This window comes from Protomyces lactucae-debilis, assembly GCF_002105105.1.
Source record: "Protomyces lactucae-debilis strain 12-1054 chromosome Unknown BCR37scaffold_7, whole genome shotgun sequence".
In the NCBI taxonomy this organism is placed as follows: Eukaryota; Fungi; Ascomycota; class Taphrinomycetes; order Taphrinales; family Protomycetaceae; genus Protomyces; species Protomyces lactucae-debilis.
This window is the reverse complement of record NW_024467999.1, coordinates 431312-446481: the sequence shown is the minus strand read 5'-3', so window position 1 is coordinate 446481 and position 15170 is coordinate 431312. Positions and strand designations below refer to the sequence as shown.

Below are 15170 nucleotides of genomic sequence, written 5' to 3'. Positions count from 1 at the left end.
TGATGGAAGATGCATTACTCAAACAACAACGTGAGGGACGGCTTGCCGAGGCGGAACAAGTTGCAGTAGACGAAGACGACGATGATGCATTCGAAAAGGCTTGGCAAGCTCACGAACGCGCTATGGAAGTCAGTCATGAATTGCATCCAGCTCCGATGAGTGAACGCGCGCGTTGTGGCCAATCTGCAGCGACTGCAGTCGATAAGGAGATGGCGAGTGCGCCAGGCCTTGATGCAGCTTGGGGCATGTCAGAACAACGCTCAGATGGCTTCAAGGATTTGATTGATGAGCTACTTTCTTCACAATCAGGGCCAACGCAAGACAAGAGGGCGGAAGCAAGTGTACTCGCGCATGAGCCTGAGCCCAATCATATGCAAGCTCCAACGGAGGATATTGACTTGTGTCCTGCGACGCCGTTGCTCTGGCCATGTTCTCGATCTCCCATTGACGAGCTCCACAAAGTTCAGACCCCTGAAGAGAGGGATACTGAGGAAATGGTTATGGCTACGCCTAAGGCAGTCGCCATCTCAAAAGAGCCATGCAACCAAGAGCAATTCATGCATTTACTAGCTCTACCGCCTCGCTCGTCACCACAGAGACCGTCTGTAACCGAAGATGCAGATGGGTTCACCGCGCCCGTCAAGCCCAAAACGAGGCGCAAGCTGAGCAAAGGACAGATACGCATCACGATGCCTATTGTTGCAGAACCAGATGAACAGACTGTTGGCAAGCTAGATCATCTATTGGCTTCCTTCCAGCTTTCCCAAGCACCAGCGACACCCCCTATTGACGACGGCTGGCAACTCCCACTTGCCACAGCGCCTGTTGCTGCGCATACCATGCAAGAAGAGACAGCCGACACGGATGAAGATGAAGTGGATACAACGCAGGAACGGCATCTTCAACAACACCTGGACGCAGCTGCACGTCGTATTGCTGCGAATTCGACACTCAGTCGATTGAACCCACAAAGACAGCGTGGACTTGCGCGTACAAAAGGTCCATCACTGCACAAGATTGTTGCGCTCGTTCAACAACCACAGACATTGCAACAAACTGCTTCAGCACCGTCTCTTGTGATGCCCAGAGCGAATGCTACAGAGGCTTTGAAGAGGCATCCGATTGTCATTGAGCAAACGGTCGCCACGACCAAGTCAGGTGTTCTCGTGCCACACAGAATCATCAAACGTTCTACTGCCAGCTCACCGGCCAGGGCACCTAAGCGCGTTTTGCAGGATACATCAGCGAGTTGTGTCAATCAGGCAGCTGAGGCTCTGCCAATCGCTAAGCGGCCAACGGGGCTATCCAGACAGAATTCTCTACAGAAACGACCAGGTCCAGTAAAAGCACCGAGTGTGGTCAATCAACAGCGACACAATCATGGCAGTTTTAGTGAGGATGGAGAAGCAGGGATGCGTTTAGCAACACAACTTGCAGTGCGTGCACCAGATTTCATGTCTGCAAAGTCCTTGAATGCTGGTGCAATTCTTGGGTTGGATGCACCGATTGCTGGGTTGCAGGGAATGAGTGCGCGTGAACTGGTCAAAGGGATCGGAGAGTTTTCACAAAATCCTGATGAATTGTAGTGACTAGGCTAAGCAGATGATGAATGTCTACTATGTATGCTACCAAATGGGCAATTGAACGAATGAATGAGCATTGATGGATGAGTTTTGTTTTTGTTAAAGTATAGCGCGTACGTCTAGAAAGCACCCCACTTCTTTGGCCATCAATTGAACAAGCTTACTCAAAGAGAGTCTCGAGCATCTTGCCAACAACACGGTATGGGTCCATGGATGCAGCGGGGCGACGGTCCTCAAAGTATCCCTTTCCTTCCCGGTCAACAGACCTGGGGATACGCACAGAACAACCACGGTTAGCGACACCATAGTCGAACTTGTCAATGGATCCAGTCTCGTGCCTACCGGTAAGACGCTGGCTGTTGTCATCACCGTAACACTTGATGTGCTCAATATGCCTCTTGCTGAGTTTCTCAATGGCAGCAATGATGGCCTTCATACCACCTTCTTCACGCATCTCCTTGGTGGAGACATTGGTGTGTGCACCGGCACCGTTCCAGTCACCAGCAAGGGGCTTTGCAGCATACGACACAACAACGCCAAACTCCTCTGCAATGCGAACGAGCAAGAATCGAGCAAACCACATTTGGTCAGCTGCATCGATACCTGTGGCAGGACCGACTTGGAATTCCCACTGAGAAGGCATCACTTCAGCGTTGATACCAGAGATGGGAACTTCGCAGTAGAGACAAGCCTTGTAATGCGCTTCAATCAAATCACGCATAATGACTTTGCCTGCACCGACACCGCAGTAGTAAGGTCCCTGTGGACCTGGGAAACCACCGTTGGGCCAGCCAAACGGCTTTCCAGCTTCATCCATGAGCGTGTACTCTTGCTCAATACCGAACCACGTTTCTTGCGCAGTGTGCTTTTCAGAGTACTTTGCGGCTTCGTGACGGAAATTGAACTTGTTGGGTGTGCCATCTGCGTTCCAGCACTCACACATCACAATGATGTTGTCACCAAGACGGAAAGGGTCCTTCCAGAATTTGACTGGACGCAGGTAGACATCCGAGTTCTCACCGGGTGCTTGACCTGTACTGGAACCATCAAAGTTCCACTCGCGCAGCTCTTCTACTGAGGTTGGGCGAGCGTCCAGTGTCATGGTCTTGGAACGCAGCTCACTTTGAGCGTCAATCCAGACGTACTCTGCCATCACCTTGCCGCACTGGTCAAGATCCAGGTACTTTTTGAGCTACGGAAGAGTGGGTTAGCCTTGTTGCGCATCAATAGAGTATGCGGTCTTGTGAGGAGAACGAGACCAGCAGATGAATGACTTACGTTTGCGGCATAGGTGACGCGCCCAGGGAGTTTTGAAGGGTCAGACATGTTGGATGTGTATAGAGGGATGTGTTGGGTATGGGAGATGGAGGGAGGGGGTTGGGACGGGGGCGGGTTATATGCGACACAACGAGCTGGTTGAGCACACGCTTCACCTCTTCTTGACTTTCGCATCTTGGCCAAGCCGGCTGCGGCCCGCGACGTCACTCTCCTGAGGTTTGCTATACACAAATACTGCTGCAGCCAGAGCTCAAGGCAGCAGGTCATGCGCAGGATGTATCTACCTAGTCTCACCTAATGCCCTGCCATCTATGCTGCTGGACTGCTAACTGTCATGTATAGATGTCGACCTCATTGGCTGCTTTGCCATTGGCTGCGTGGTGCGGGCTGCGAGATAAGAGAAAAAGGAAGATATCGGACGAGGGCCCAGGCGGAAGCAGCAGCAGAGAGAGAGACCTTGGCCACTTCCCTCAACTTGGTTCGCCGGTCATGTAGTCGCACGACACACTCATGCAGGCCCCGTCGTTGCTTCCTCACTGCTCATCCAACCTATACATCTGTAGCCATCTGTAGTTCCGTCAATGCCTCGGGCGCACTCGGGGTGCTGGCGGATCTCTCCGGCTTTGAGATAACGCCGTGCCAGGCCAGGGAAAGTGTCCTGCACCCGTGAGACCAATTTTTGGGTCATTCTTCCGAACTGCGGGGGGAATCACTTTGCACTTGACCGGCGCCGAGGCTCACGAATACCGCAGGCAACTGGCAGCAGTCAGTCAGCTTCAATCTGAAATCCGTGCAGACGACTCCAGATCTTGCCTGGCTCGCCTACCTCAAAGCACTTGGATCTTTACTATAGCTAGACTGTGTGCTGAATAAAGAAGAAACTTCAGTCGACAAAATACTTGAACATACTACAGAGTCTTCTCCACGTAGACGTCTAGTATCTGCCTCAAATACACTGGCGACAGTAGCGAGCTGCTGCTAGACCGTCAAGTTTTACCCCTGGAACGTGCTTTTGTCGTTTGATAACACATTTCGCCTCTACTTGCTGAACAAATCATGCAACACTGCTTCATCACGGTCGGAAGCACAACCTTCGACCCACTCATCGAAGCATGCCTACAAGAATCATCACAGCAGGCACTGCTTGCACTAGGCATCACTAGCGTACGTATCCAAGCAGGCCGGTCGCCTTTTGCCCTCTCTCACACAACGCCACATGCACAGGGTCTTTCTATTGAGGTGATGGATTACCTACCAGACCTTCACGCTGAGCTTGCCCAAGCAGACCTGATCATCGCCCACTGCGGTGCTGGTACAGTTCTTGAATGTCTACGCTTGAAGACCAAGCCGATTCTGATTGTCGTTGCAAATGAGACGTTGATGGATAATCATCAGGTGGAACTACGCGATGCACTCGTCAAAGAAGACTATTGTCTCGCTGCATCACCCACTTCTCTACCAGGCGTTTTACAATCCTTGCAAAATCAACGAAAGCGAGCATTCAACAATCTACCAAAAAGCGATGGCACGTCTCTCAATCGCATCATTGCAGAAGAACTAGGAAAGATTTAAAAAAGGCATCCATCGTGCGTCTTCTCAAGTAACGTCATTGAAATGAGTATCTCATGGCTCCTTCGTTGCAGGTGGTCTGCGCATCGCGGCTTCCAATAATGCTTGCACACTCGACGGACGCGCGACAGTCTGACTTGCTCCAGGAACAGGCATGGTTTGTCCACTAGACTGTCCGCTAGACTGTGTGAATGGATGCGTCCGAGCAGGCGGTAATGAAGGCTGCAATGGTCCCGTTTTGAATGGTAGCTGGACTGGACCTATCCCAAGACTCGTGGTAGACTGCGTTTTTGGGAAGGGCGGCATTGTTTGTGCAGGCGCAACCATTGCTGGCTGTTGTGCGACAACAAGCGGAATTGAAGGACCTGCCGCAGATTGCTGGAAAAGTTGCGATACAGTGTGCGGCTGCTTTGGTTGTTGCACGGGTGGAGGTGGGGGAGGACTGGCCACAGGGTTTGGTTGCTGAACGACCGATGCCGGGGCAACGTCCACAGGGGTCTGTTGCTGTGCAAGTACTGCAGGTTGAGTCTGTATGATGACAGGCTGGGGTTGAGCGATCTGTGGAGCATTACCTTGGGCTTGTACAGGCACACCCACAGTAGCTGGAGTGGTCGATGTAGTGGTTGGCTGAGTTTGCGTCAATGGACTAGCCGATGACACGCCTGCTTGCGGTTTAAGAGCCTGTGCGGCTTTTTGTTGCTGCAACTCCTTGTGTACTCGATCACGCTCCTGCCTCGTGACTTGCCCAATAGCTCCTCGGATATACGTGGTAGCTTTATCCACAACCGCAGCTGGCTCATTGGAAGACCTCAGATCCTCGAGAATCCTGCGCATTGCAGAGATATCAGAGAAGACTGGACACTGCTGAGAGGCGTGTGTCCGACCACCGGAAAAATGAGGCGTGTTGCACAAAGAGCACACCTCAATGGGGATGTTGCGTAGCTGGCATTGACCACCAGCGTGAATAGCATCACATACTTTACATGGCCTCAAAAGGCGCGGCGCAACACTCGCCTGAGTCGCTGAACCAGCGGTGCCATTTGCAGCAGTCGTTCCGCCTTCTGCTGCTAAAGCAGTAGCCTCCAGTGCAACTTGTTCAGGCGGGACAGCCTCTCTTTCATAGTCTTCGTCATCATCGCCTTCAGAGACATAATCCGAACTGTACCAATCTTCCACTTCAGGCTCAGCCACGGCTTCTTCAGGCTTTTCAGGCGTCGACTCTCGTGTGACTGTCGCTGAGCCTGCTTTGTCGCCCACCACAAGTCCACCCACTGCAGTCTTCTTCTTACCCTTTGCCATCATTTCAATTGATTTGCCTTGAGCAGCCTCACTGTAATCCTTGACAGTGCGCTTTCGGCCCTTTGAGAATTCAGCAGACTTCTTGTCAGCTTCCGCCTTGGCTTCAGCAGCACGTTGAGCAAGAATCTTGGCCCACAAATCATCCGTCGCCTCTTTACCCTCCGTTTCACCGAGATCATCATCAGCGAGGGCATCGCCTGCCCAAACTTTGGCAAAACCAAAGGAATCCTTCTTGTCGTCTGCTTCTTCCTCAACAACAGGGACATCCGCATACGAGCTTTCAATTAAATTCGTGACAGTAGCTGTATCATAGACAAGCTCATTCTTGGCTTCCTCCTCAAAAAGCGCAGCTGCACCAAAGGACAAAATTTCCTGGTAAGGCACATTCTCTTCCTTGGTCGCCATGTTTTCAATAATGAGCTGATCGAGTACCATCTTCTTACGACCAATTTGCAGAATCTTCTCCTCAGCGGTATTCCGCGTAACGAGCGTGAAGACAACAACCTTGGACTTCTGACCAATTCGATGCGCACGCGCAACAGCCTGCAAATCTTGATGAGGGTTGAAGTCGGCGTCGTAAATGATGACTGTGTCGGCTGTGGCGAGATTGATACCAACACCACCAGCTCGTGTACTTAGTAAGAAGCAAGTCAGCTCTGATTCGGGTGCATTGAACTTATCGATGGCTTCTTGACGTTCAGGCGACGGCGTATTGCCATCGATGCGTGCATGCTGAATACCAGTAGCGACCAGCCAATCTTCCAAGATATCAAGCATCATGATGAATTGACAAAAGATGAGCACTCGGTGACCTTTCGCCTTGAGCAGTGGTAGCAAGACTTTAAGTAGCTGAAGCTTGGCACATGCGTTTGTAAGGTTCGTAAGCGAGACTGCTTCATCGTCCACCTTTTCTTCGATGTCTGGCGAATAAATGAAAGGATGCGACAGTATTTTGCGAATCTGTTGCAGTACATTGCCGAGCGACGTGTTATTGTAGTTCTGGATTGGCTTGCCTGAAGAAGAACGAGACATGACAAGCCGCATGAGCTCTGCATTTTTGCTGAGAATGGTCTTGTATAGCTCCTTTTGCAACGCGCTCATTGTCACCGGTACAATGACTTCATTCTTGGGCGGCAAGAACTTGAGCACCTGTGTCTTTGTACGTCGTAGGAAGTAGGGTTGCAGCATTTGATGCAGCTCGGAAAGAGACTCTTGCTTCTCAATATCGTAATGTGCTTCTAGCGTCGCTGCATCCATCTTGTCGGGGTCCAGGAACTGGAGTAGGTTGAACAATTCCTTTGTGTTGTTCTGCAACGGCGTGCCAGTGAGCAAGACACGCTGATTGACGCGGAACTCTGACAACAGCTTAAACAGAATACTCTCATCGTTCTTGAGACGTTGACCTTCATCCACAACAAGACAAGCCCATGTGTACTTCTTCAAAAATGCCGCATCTTGCTCGATGGTATTGTAGCTTGTGATGAGCGCATGCACTTTCAGTGGCCTGCCTGACGTGTCATTGTGCACAATCTCGAAATCACGAACAACAGTCCGGCTTGCAGATGTGCCATAGTAAGCTGCGACTCGCATGTGAGGTGCCCATTTTTGGAATTCGCGCTTCCAATTGCTGATGGTAGAGTTGGGGGCGACAATAAGAAAAGGGCCGATCGCCCAGTCGCTGTGCAAAACACTGAGGAAGGAGATGATTTGGATGGTCTTGCCGAGTCCCATTTCATCTGCGAGAATTGCTGGATGGCGTCGAAAGTACTGGTAGTAAAGCCAATTGAGCCCTTCCATCTGGTATGGCATGAGCTCGCCACCGACAAGATTCTTAGGTTGCTTCTTCTTTTCGAGGCGCACAAATTGAAAGTCGTTGAGCTTGGCAGACTTGACTGCATGTTGTTTGTCAACCATGACATAGAAGCCTCGCACCCAATCGCGATAGCCACGCTCAAAGGCAGTCCAGCGATCTCGTTCAATTCCTTCAGTGTCCATGGCCTCACTTGGCGGCTCATCCCAGCAGACATCCTCGTACTGCACTTGCTGCCACTTGACATACATGCGACTGACTTTGTGTATTGCAGCAAAGGCTTCCTCTTCGCTCTCAAAGCCCATCTCGTCAAAGCGCTTGTGCTCTTCATACTCACAATCGAGCACGACGTCGACTTTGGTCCAGTCATCGAGCACAACATCTGCAATATCCCTGATAGGTTCCAGCTCTTTCTGATCAAAATTGCGCTTCTTTGCAAAAGCGGCGCCAGCGAGCCATGTAGCAGGCACCCATTCGACTGTGCGGAATGATTGATCTTGCCACTTGACGAGGTACTCTCGCAACCAATCTGATGGTGCTTCACTTCTCGTGATTTCCAGCGTCTCTAATCGCTCTTCGCCGAGTTCTCGCCAGCCAAGGACGAGATGAATGCGTTGTTTTGCATAAAGATTGCATTCAAGGCACTGTGAGGGGTCGCCATCCGTCCCGTCATCTGCTGGCAAGTCCTCATACAAGGCTGGACGTAAGCATCGTGTGCATCGAAACATGACGTTCTCAGGGATATGAATCATGCTGCGCAAATCTGCCCTTTCCTGCAATACGCGCGCAGCGTCTGCATCGCGTGCCGCTTGCTCAGGGTCCGAAACGACATGGCCTTCTTTGGGTGGTTGCCATTTTGATTTGGGAGCCATGAGAGGCTGACATGCTGGTCCAACCTTGCCGGTGATGTACGATCGATTGCTGCTCGGCTTGTCGGCCTTGCTCACGCAGTGACGGCATTGTAGCACCCATGCATCGGTATCAATGCGCACAATGTTGTGTTTCTTATCGGCAGAGATGCATTCCTGATGCAGAGCAACTGCACAGCCTTGACAGTAGATGAGTTTCTTTGTGGTCCCTAAACGACACGCTTCGCAAATGTCCCAGTGCCGCTCTTCCCACTCTTCAGAGTAGTCAGACAAGTAGACAGGCTGCTCGCGTTTCTTTGTAGTGACGGGTGTAAATGATCGCGACTTGACCTGCTTGACATTCGCCGGCGAATTGGTGCGGCTCAATTCATCCTCTTCCTCCTGAGTTTCCTCTGCGTAATCTGCATCGTCCTGTTGCCTTGAAGATTTTCGCACCATGATACGAGCCTTCTTGGTAGCCCTGCCATTGCCGTCACTCGCTATGCGCTTGCCTGCCAACTTTCGAGACGCAGCTCTAGGGAAGGCTTGTTCATCCGACTCTGAGCCAGACATGGCAGCTGCGGATTGCGAACGAGTGCTATTGATGGAATTGGCACGCGTTGTGCGTCTACTCGTTGCAGCTGTCTCTATTGGCGCTGCCTCTGGAGATGCCCTGCTTGAATTGCTCTGCGTATCGCGCGAGCGACGGCCCTGCTTTGCCTAGCTTGTCAGCGCCAATGACTTGTAAAGGGGTATAGCAACGCACCATGGTTCTAAACTTTACAGATGAGGACTGCACCGAATGATAAAAGACGGCGCTAGGATGGCATCTGTGCCGTACCCTTTGCCGTTTGCTGTTTGGCTGTTTGTGCTGGTCTTGCTGTAGTTTCTGTCGCTGCTGCTGCTGCTGCTGCCGCTTGAGTCCTGTGGCGCGTGAAAGGCTCAAGATCGCAACACCACAATCCAACTACTTTTTCTTCATCGATAGCAACTGCTGAATTTTGCAGATTACTAGTCCTCCATAGACCTGCTCTTGCCCCCAATACAGCTGAGCTCATCTCTCAAGCTGAACGCTTCCCAAATCTGCTCACTTAGGCTGGTCACCAAAGGCCGCAGCTACTGCACTATTCCTCGTCGACGCCAGACCATCCCTGAAGGGATCATGCCAAAGGTCAAGAAGGTCCAAGTATCTCCCAAGCTACCTAATTCACAGCTTCTCGAAGGAGCAGAGTACATCTATGATTACGAAAAGGGCTTGCGAAGGGTCAAGCCGTACTATTTTGAGTTCAAAACTTGGGTCAAAGGCAGATGGCTCGGCAAGACCTTGACGGAGATCTTTACCACCGAGTTCCGCGATCGCGATGCAGAGTACTACGTATGTACTTTGTCAGTCACTCAACAGCTGCTGACTATAGAAACAAGCCATCATCGATGGGAAAGTACGTGTCAATGGACAGCCGTCTGACGGTGAGATGATTCTCAAAAATGGCGATGTCATGACACACACGAGTCATCGTCACGAGCCACCTGTCAGCTTGCGCCCCGTCCAGATTGTTCACTGTGACGATGATCTTATCGTTATCAACAAACCTGCGGGTGTGCCAGTCCATCCAGCTGGTCGCTATCGGCACAACTCAGTCCTCAACATCATGTCGATTGAGCAGAACTTTGCTCCGACTATTGCACCGTGCAACAGACTCGATCGTCTCACGTCTGGTCTCATGTTCTTTGCGCAACACGCAAGTGCTGCCGAAAAGATGTGTCAATACCTGTTTGATCGCGAATTGACAAAGGAGTATTTGGCTCGCGTTGTCGGAGACTTCCCAGAAGGTGACATTATTGTTGATCAGCCGCTCAAGAGCATCAATCCCATGTACGGCCTCAATCGTGTTCATCCAGATGGCAAGCCTTCCAAAAGCATGTTTCGCAAGCTGTCATACAATGGAGTAACGAGTCTAGTCTGGTGCAGACCCTTCTCCGGCCGCACACATCAATTGCGTGTGCATCTTCAATGGCTCGGTCACCCGATCGCTAATGATCCAATCTACGCCAATAGGCGCGTCTGGGGCGATGACATGTCGCAAGCCAACACCAAAACCGACGAAGAATTGGAAGACAAGCTGAATCGTCTAGGTCGCTCACAAGTTGCCGATTTTGGCGATTACGCACCCACTTCACAAGAACCACGCATCGTCACTGAAAGCCGTCAGCACGAATTCGTCACCATCGATACTAAAGCAGAGTCCATTGCGAAACGCGAAAAGCGTATGGGCGAATTGCTCACGGGTGAATCTTGCAGCGAATGTGGTGCGCCACTCTACTCTGACCCTTCGCAAGATGAGTTGCTCATTTTCCTACATGCTCTATCGTATTCGGCGGATGATGGGTCTTGGGCCTACAAGACTGAAGAGCCGGAGTGGGCTGCTGCAGACTGGTGCGGCGTCATGAAACCTTACGTTCAGCCCGTGGAGGCAGATAGGCATGTCCCTGCCAATGTTGCGAAAAATGCAAAGATGCCAGGCACACCTGTGCATACAGCTGGTTCTGGTGCTCTTCACAAAGTAGATGATGCAATTGCCCCATCTCTACAGCTTCGTGCCACGCTGGTAGAAGAACAGAATGTCCAACAGTCACAGATGACTCCAGATTAACTTGAGAGACGTCAGAAGGATGAATAGCTAAGAATACGTGCTCTGTGTTTAGCGATGCCATTGTCAGAAGCTTGACTAGCCCTCCAGCTTCTTTCTATCCGCGTAGTTATACAAAAATTCGGCGTCTCTATCCCACCTGACAAACGAGTTGCCTTCAAAAGGGGCAAGGTCTACTGACATAAGGACGCCGATTTGCACAAGGGCATCTGAGCCACCAGAAGACCAGTGCATGACAGGAGAGCCGACGTCCCTCACGTCGCATTTAGGAAGGTATCACGACTTGGAGGTGAAAAAGATGTGCGTCAGTCCAAGCACTTTACGGAGCCATCCGTGAGAACGGTACGTACAGCGCAAGAGAGCGGATGGCCCAGAATACCGGGGCTGCGATTCAGATTCTGGAGGACCCTTTGGCTTCCAAATTTGCACCATCCACACAGACGACTCGGCAGCTTTAGGCAGGTCTTCGAAGGATGGCTGAGGATGGTAGGGATACAATTCGCCCAACGTTCCCTCCTTGCTCTTGGCTACTCTGGCAAATGCCAGATTCCATCTAGCAGCCTGATCATCCCGTCCGTCCTTATACTGCCCATGAAAGCAAGGGCTTTCCACATGCCACATATCATGTGTGCCTCCGGGGAAGAACACAAAACCATCATAGGTGTTTCCTGTACGTCGGTCATAGACGCACTCCGCTGCAGTGGCGATTAAGTTCCCAGACGGCGACGCGACAATGGAGGCAATGCAGGATTTTGGCTTGAATTTCCCAGCTTCATTACCGTGGAAGTAAAGCCAGCCAACCCAAGCCTGGCCAGCTATGTGCTCCACGCCAACTTTCGCAGTAGTAGGAGGAGACCTGTCGCGACTATAGGTTGGGGGATTTCGTCGGTGCAAGTGTCCAGAGGGTAAGTCAAAATTAGACTCTTTGCCACCCTGGTTCTGAAAAGAGTTGTTGTGAGCGGCCTGCCTCATTTCGAGCGTCCAAAATAAGTCAAGCTCTTGGATGTACTTATCGGTCAATTCGATGTGGATCGACTCGGGTTTTGCAGAGATAGATAGGCCCAGCGTGCCAATGGACAGGCAGTATCGTAAGAGCATGGTGGGCGACAGATGAGTCCAAGTGACAACTGTGGAGCTACTGGAAGTAATTGGTTCTCGACGTTATGGAATGGGAGTCATCTCGCTCTTATAGAGACTGGATGCTCTAGATACAGACACGTCAGAACGATATGATGTGGGAACATTCACATGCATATGGATGACACAGGACTTATCCGGTCTAGAGTCTAGACTCTACGATGCGACGCTGCGAGCCAACAAAGCGGTGATCAGTGTCTGATGATCAGCAGCACCTCTTTTGACAGAGAAAAGACATTGGACTTGGTTCCCGTGCCGCAATCGATGACTCGACAGTGTCAGGCTACTTGGATAGGATCATGCCAAAGAAATCATGTACGCAGATGGTACGGGTGCTCAAGTCATCAGCATTTTGTTAAATGAATTGCCCCTGACTAATTCGGCCTCTTGCAATTGGAGAATAGAGAATTGCTACTTTGCGAGTTCAGGAGGTTCAAGATTGTGTCAGACCTATTTGGAGTTCACAACGCATTCCCATTGAGCCAAAAGCTACTAGCTATAGTCTATAGCTCCCGGAGAACAAGGCTGCAAGGAGATCCGTCCTGTGCAGTGCACCCAAACTCGAAATCCCGCAAAACCATGAAGCTCATTTATATGCAAAACAAAAGGCATTGCCCAGACATCAAGGCTTCTCATGCGGAAGCATAGCTCCACTAAGCCAAATCGGATTGGCTAAAGTCAAGCAGGCTGGTCTGAGGAGCCTGAAATCATGCCTGCTTCTCAAGTCCCGAGGCGCGAGAAAGGCGCAAAATCGCAACACCACACAACTGCTTTTTCTCATTGGTATCAACTGCTTGATTCTGCAAATTACTAGTCCTCTTTAGACCTGCTCTTTCCCAAGATACAGCTGAGCTTATTTCTCAAACTGACTGCTTCCCAAATCTGCTCACTCAAGCTGGTCGCCACGAAAAGCGTATGGGCGAGTTGCTTATTCTCCTCCGTGCCCTATCGTACTCGGCTGATAATGGTTCTTGACCTACAAGACTGGAGAAGAACGGGCTGCTGCAGACTGGTGTGGCGTCATGAAACCTTACGTCCAGCCCGTGGACGCAGATCGGCATGTCCCTACCAATGTTGCGAAAAATGCAAATGTGCCAGGCACACCTGTGCATACAGCTGATTCTGGTGCTCTTCACAAAGTAGACAATGCAATTGTCCCATCTCTACAGCTTTCTGCCACGCCGGCAGAGCAATCGAGTATCTAACAGTTGCAGACGGCATCAAAATATCACGAGAGATGTCAAGAGGATAATGAACTAAGAATACGTTCCTGTAGCAAGTGATGCCTCTGTTAGAAGCTTGACTAGTCCGCAGGCTTCGCTTGATCCGCAAGATAAAACAAAGCTTGGGCATCGCTATCCCACCAGACAAAGAAGTCTGTTTCATATGGCCATTCATGTCCTGTCATCAAGGTGCCAATTTGCACCAGGGAATCCGGGCTACTAGAATACTGATATGTGACAGGAGAGCCGACATCATTGTGCTTCACGGAGCAAACACCAAATGCCCGGTACCATGGAATCCAATAGATGTGCGCAAGTTCGTCCCTTTCATGGTCAAGTGAATCAGTACGGAACGTACAGCGCAAGAGAGAGGATGGCCCGGATTCCCATTGTTTCGATGAAACTACTGGGGGACCCGCCGGCTTCCAAAATTGCACCATATCCGACTTGTCAGCTAGAAACGGGCCTTTGAAAGATGGCTGAGGAAGCGCAAGGTTTTTATACGTTTCGGCCAGCATTTTGTCATAGCGCTTGCCTAGTTTGGCAAAAGCCACATTCCATTTATAAGAATAGGCCTCCCGTCCTTTCTTATCCTTATACTGCCAGTGATAGAAAATTGTAGGCACTGGCCACATATCATCGGTGTGTCCGGGGTAAAACGCAAATTTGTAATAGCTTTTCCATGTGCTTCGGTCAAAGACACACTCCGCTGTAGTGGCGATGACACTTCCAGATGGCGACGCGACAATGGAGGCAATGCACGCTCTTGTTTGCGATTTTCCATCGACATCGGCCAAAAAGTAAAGCCAGCCAACCCAAAGTTGGCCAGGGATTCGCTCTACACCAGCTTTCAGAGTGCGGGGAGACCTGTCGCGACTATAGGTTTGGGGATTTCGTCGCTCCAGGTGTCCAGCGGGTATGTCGACCTCAGAGTCGTTGCCACCATGGTTCTGAAAAGAGTTGTTACGAGCAGCCTGCCTCGTGTCGGCCGTCCAAAATTCTTCAAGCTCTTGGATGTACTCATCGGTCAATTTGATGTGGATCGACTCGGGTTTGGCAGAGATAGATAGGCCCAGCGTGCCAATGAACAGGCAGTATCGTAAGAGCATGGTGGGCGACAGATGAGTCCAAGGGTCCAATGTGAAAGCCACCGGAAGTAGTTGGTCCGCGACATTACAGAATGGGAGTCAACCCCCTCTTATAGAAACTGGATGCTCTGAATATAGCCGCGCCAGAGTGGTGCGATGTTTGTGTCCATATGGACAATACAGGAGATACCCGTTCTAGAGTCTAGACTCTAAGACGCGAGCAAACAAAGGGTTGATCAGTGCTTGCTGATCAGCTGCAACCTGTTCGACAGAGAAAAGGCATTATACCATTGTACTTGGTTCCCGCGCCGCATTCGATGACTCGACGGTGTCAGTCCACTTGAATGGGATCATCCCATAGAGATCATGTACGCAGATGGATAGGAGGGCTCAAGTCAACAGCACCCTATTTGCCCCTGATTGTCTGGGCCTCGTATTGGAGGACGGAGAATTGCTAGTTCTATTTGCAAGTTCAGGAGCTCAAAAGGCATAGCCCAGACTTCAAAGCCTCTCACGCAGAAGCACAGGCCCATTGCGCCAAAAGGGCTCTGACTCGCGTCAGTCAGGCTGGTATGAGGAGCCTGAGATCATGCTGATTCATGGGCAAGGATTGATTGACTCTGCCTAAACCGAGATCTTTGATTGATGCGCCAGCAGTGTGGCTAGCTTGCAGTCAACGCTGCTTTC

The 15170-nt window shown here is 50.9% G+C and overlaps 6 protein-coding genes across 6 annotated transcripts; 2 read left to right on the top strand and 4 right to left on the bottom strand.

Moving 5' to 3' along the window:
* Positions 1-1549: 1549 nt before the first annotated feature.
* Positions 1550-2974, bottom strand: BCR37DRAFT_378853 (glutamine synthetase). The gene is made up of 2 exons (XM_040869137.1): positions 2862-2974; positions 1550-2775 (listed from the first exon to the last, which is right to left on the bottom strand). The coding sequence occupies exons 1-2, from the start codon at positions 2907-2909 to the stop codon at positions 1744-1746; spliced, it is 1080 nt and encodes a 359-aa protein (XP_040726136.1). The 5' UTR covers positions 2910-2974; the 3' UTR covers positions 1550-1743.
* A 943-nt stretch (positions 2975-3917) lies between these two features.
* Positions 3918-4433, top strand: BCR37DRAFT_345938 (glycosyltransferase family 1 protein; the record flags this gene model as incomplete). Its single annotated transcript, XM_040867648.1, has 1 exon — positions 3918-4433. One exon carries the CDS (start codon positions 3918-3920, stop codon positions 4431-4433), a length of 516 nt encoding a protein of 171 aa, XP_040726135.1.
* Positions 4434-4458: 25 nt separating this feature from the next.
* BCR37DRAFT_282340 (P-loop containing nucleoside triphosphate hydrolase protein) lies at positions 4459-9269 on the bottom strand. The gene is made up of 2 exons (XM_040866834.1): positions 9154-9269; positions 4459-9107 (listed from the first exon to the last, which is right to left on the bottom strand). Exons 1-2 carry the CDS (start codon positions 9154-9156, stop codon positions 4485-4487), a joined length of 4626 nt encoding a protein of 1541 aa, XP_040726134.1. The 5' UTR covers positions 9157-9269; the 3' UTR covers positions 4459-4484.
* Positions 9270-9549: 280 nt separating this feature from the next.
* BCR37DRAFT_386831 (pseudouridine synthase) lies at positions 9550-11038 on the top strand (the record flags this gene model as incomplete). Its single annotated transcript, XM_040870480.1, has 2 exons — positions 9550-9762; positions 9803-11038. The coding sequence occupies 2 exons, from the start codon at positions 9550-9552 to the stop codon at positions 11036-11038; spliced, it is 1449 nt and encodes a 482-aa protein (XP_040726133.1).
* Positions 11039-11311: 273 nt separating this feature from the next.
* Positions 11312-12133, bottom strand: BCR37DRAFT_386830 (uncharacterized protein; the record flags this gene model as incomplete). Its single annotated transcript, XM_040870479.1, has 1 exon — positions 11312-12133. One exon carries the CDS (start codon positions 12131-12133, stop codon positions 11312-11314), a length of 822 nt encoding a protein of 273 aa, XP_040726132.1.
* A 1342-nt stretch (positions 12134-13475) lies between these two features.
* BCR37DRAFT_386829 (uncharacterized protein) lies at positions 13476-14504 on the bottom strand (the record flags this gene model as incomplete). The annotated part of the gene is made up of 1 exon (XM_040870478.1): positions 13476-14504. The coding sequence occupies one exon, from the start codon at positions 14502-14504 to the stop codon at positions 13476-13478; it is 1029 nt and encodes a 342-aa protein (XP_040726131.1).
* Between the last annotated feature and the right edge of the window lie 666 nt (positions 14505-15170).